This window comes from Chrysochloris asiatica, unplaced genomic scaffold, assembly GCF_000296735.1.
Source record: "Chrysochloris asiatica unplaced genomic scaffold, ChrAsi1.0 scaffold00043, whole genome shotgun sequence".
NCBI classification, from domain to species: domain Eukaryota; kingdom Metazoa; phylum Chordata; class Mammalia; order Afrosoricida; family Chrysochloridae; genus Chrysochloris; species Chrysochloris asiatica.
Genome location: NW_006408561.1, coordinates 17,470,743 through 17,474,109, shown reverse-complemented (window position 1 = coordinate 17,474,109; position 3,367 = coordinate 17,470,743). Strand labels below are relative to the sequence as shown.

The 3,367-nt window shown below is 42.2% G+C and overlaps 1 protein-coding gene across 2 annotated transcripts in view; it reads left to right on the top strand.

Annotated features, from left to right (window-relative positions):
- The window catches only part of LRRC31 (leucine rich repeat containing 31), a 39,246-nt gene that overhangs the window by 14,766 nt on the left and 21,113 nt on the right, over positions 1 to 3,367 (top strand). For both annotated transcript variants that reach the window (XM_006861819.1, XM_006861818.1), the window contains one exon: positions 551 to 718. In XM_006861819.1, coding sequence (XP_006861881.1) covers positions 551 to 718 — 168 coding nt within the window. The remainder of the gene's footprint in view (positions 1 to 550; positions 719 to 3,367) is intronic.

The window sequence follows — 3,367 nt, the reverse complement described above, 5'->3', positions numbered from 1 at the left end:
GTGGTGATGGTTGTATAACATGGTGAACACAATGTCACTGGGCTTCTGTTCAGGGTGATGGGAAAATGTAGCCATTGGTAGTGGTGATGGTTGTACAACATGGTGAACACAATGTCACTGGGTTGTACATGTGAAGAGTGGCGAAATGGCAAATGTTTAGTTGCATATAGACTTACCATACATAATTGTTTTAAAAAAATCAAACAAAACAAAATATAAAATGAAACTGTTCTTTTCCTTCAATGTAGAGTCTGTAATAGCCTTCTCATTGATAGTTTGACTAAGTCAAGCTTCGTGAAAACTCAGTGCTTCTAGCACTGTAGAAGAGGAAGGAACTCAGTTGCAGTGCTCAGGTGACAACGTTTGGCAATCAATGCAGATCCTAAAGAGAGGGTGCTGGGCTGTAGGAAGACCCAAGTTATTCCTCCTTTGTTTTCTTTCAACACAGGGTACTTATTCACCCTCCCTTCCTACAAACGCGTCTTCTCCCCTGCTATGCTCCTGTCTACCACCTTGCTATATCAGAATGGGATTTTGACTTTCTTTGTAGACGCTGCTTTCAGATACTTGTGCAAGCTAAGAAGATTAGACCTTTCCTGCAACAAGGATCTGGGTGGAGGTTTTGAAGACTCACCAGCTGGGCTGGCCACATTAGGTCATCTGCAAGTCCTCGATCTGCACCAGTGTTCACTGACAGGGGACGACGTGGTGTCGCTGAGTAAGTGTCCACTGCAGAGCAAGGGGAGAACTTGTGGAACTGGAGCAGATGTTTGGAAACTTGGCAACTTTGAGATGTATCTTTATTTTTAATGAATTTATTGGGAAGATTCAACCATAAAAGTTCTGTGAATGACAGTATTGTTGTTATTGTTACAATGACAGTATTGTTGTTGTTATTAAGTGCTAATAGTGCTTATTAACCCATAACACCACACTGGGAGTCCTGGTATGAAGCTGTAGGTTAATGCGCTGGACTGCCAAGTCCGTTTGAACTGCAAGATCAGTGGTTCAAGCTCACCAGCTTCTCCTTGGAAACCCTACACAGGGTTGCTATGGGTTGGAACTAACTCGATGACATTTAACAACAACAACATAGGGTTTGTGAGGAACAGCTGGTGAGATTGAACTGCTGGCCTTGGCGTTCACAGTCCAGTGCTGAACCTACAGCATCACACCAGGAATCCAGTATTGTTGTTACAAGTTCTAGGGTAGGTAGCACTGTAGGATCAGCACTGGACTGCTAACTTCAAGGTCAATGGTTCAAACCCACCAGCCTCTCCTTGGAAACCCTATACAAGGTCACTGTGATCCTACAGCATCACACCACAAATCCAGTATTAGGTATATATTAAGTGCCTAGTAAAAGTTGTTGGTGTCATTGAGTCAATTCTGAATCATAGTGACCTTATACAGGATTTCCAAGGAGTGGCTGGTGAGTTTAAACCACCGACCTTGTGGTTCAAACCAAACTTGTCTTCCAGTGGTGAATCCGTTGTTGTTATTATGTGTCGCGGAGTAGTTTCCAACTCATAGTGACCCTGTGCAGGGTTTCTGAGGGTATAAATCTTTACAGGAGCAGAAAGCCTTATCCTTCTCCTGCAGAACAGCTGGTAGTTTCAAACTGCTGACCGTGAGATTAGCAGCCCGATTCGTAACCACTACCCTACCAGAGCCATCTGTAACTCATAAATGTTGCACTTGAAGGAAAAATTTTCTACATGTATAGTACATTTAAGATAGGATTCTATTAGGGTCACAAAGTTAATTCAGTCTATAGACAGTCAAGATGAAGAATGATAAGGCTTTCTGACTAACAAGTAGAGTTAAACCACTTAGATAAAACTGAAGTTACAGAAGAAAAAAAATAGTGGGGCAGTACATAATGGCTGTATAACAACTTTAGGTAGCTACATTCACTTTTCTACCATTGACATGTTGTTGTTGTTAGATGCCATGGAATTGGCTCCAACTCATAATGACCCTATGTACAACAGAATAAAATAGTGCCCAGTCCTGTCATCCTGACATGTTTGAGCCCAGTGTTGTAGCCACTCTGTCACTCTATCTTGTTGTCCACTGACATTCTGCTTTGCCAAGCATGATGTCCTTCTCCAGGGAACGGTCCCTCCTGATAACATGTCCAAAGTACATGAGACCCAGTCTCATGATTCTTACTTCTAAGAAGAATTTGCCTGTATATCTTCCAAGACAGATTGGTTTCTTCTTCTAGTAGTCCAAGCAAGGTACTTCCAGTGTTCTTTGACAGCAACATAATTCAAATGCACCGATTCTTTTCCTGTCTTCCTTTTACATTATCCAGCTTCATCATCAGCGAAGCGCTTCCTTCCTGACCACCCTACTCAATGTAGCAAATCCCTAGCTTCTTTCTAATCATTTTCTAGCCCTCTTGCCCAACTTCCTCACTACTCAAATTATCCTGCATGGACCAGCAATATCAGCATCCCCTGGAAGCTTCTAGAAATGCAGAATCTCAGACCCCATCCCAGACCTACTGAAATTAAATCTGCATACTTATGTGCCCCAAGTAAACCTTATGCCAGTTAATATTTGAACAAACATTGGCTAAACTTCTGGTTTCAGACCAAAATGGAATGGATGGGCTTCTTCCTAATCTTCCTGCTATGTTTCACTGAAAATCTTGGATGTCATATAGATAAAGCAAACATAAGAAAACTCTGAAAGATAGAGATATTATCAATTGAAGCCATCTCTCTCATTCTATTAGACACTCTACCGTTAGTTAGGGACTTGTGTTAAGGAGCTCTGATGATGCTGTAGAGTAAGCATTGAACTGCTAACCACAAGGTCAGCAGTTCAAACCCAACAGCTGCTTCATGGGAGAAGATGAGGCATTCTGCTCACGTAAAGATTTATAGCCTCAGAGACCAATAAAGGGTCGCTATGATTCAAAATCAACCTGATGGCAGTGGATTTTTTTGTTTGTTTGGTTTTGGATCGTTTTAGAGAGATGTTGACTGTAGATTTCTACCATGAAAACTGTCATCAAGCTGAGTTTTGAATCACAAGCCAGCCCCACAGAAATGACATTACATTCCCTACATTGCTAAGAAGCAGGGCAGGAAAAATAGTAGGAAGACTTGCCTCGACATAGTTGTGTTGTTCACGAGTGTTTGGTTCACAAGGAGGGGAGATCCAGCGGCAATAGAGATAGCAAAAGAGACGCAGAGACGCAAAGAGAGAAACAAAGAGACACTCCAAAATCAGAGTGAATGCTGGACTGGCATCAGGCAGATCCTGCATTGCAAACATCTCAGCCATGAAGGCCGTAATATCCTGCATAGTAAACATCTTAGCTAAACAGGCAGTATGGTTGCAAGGCTGGACT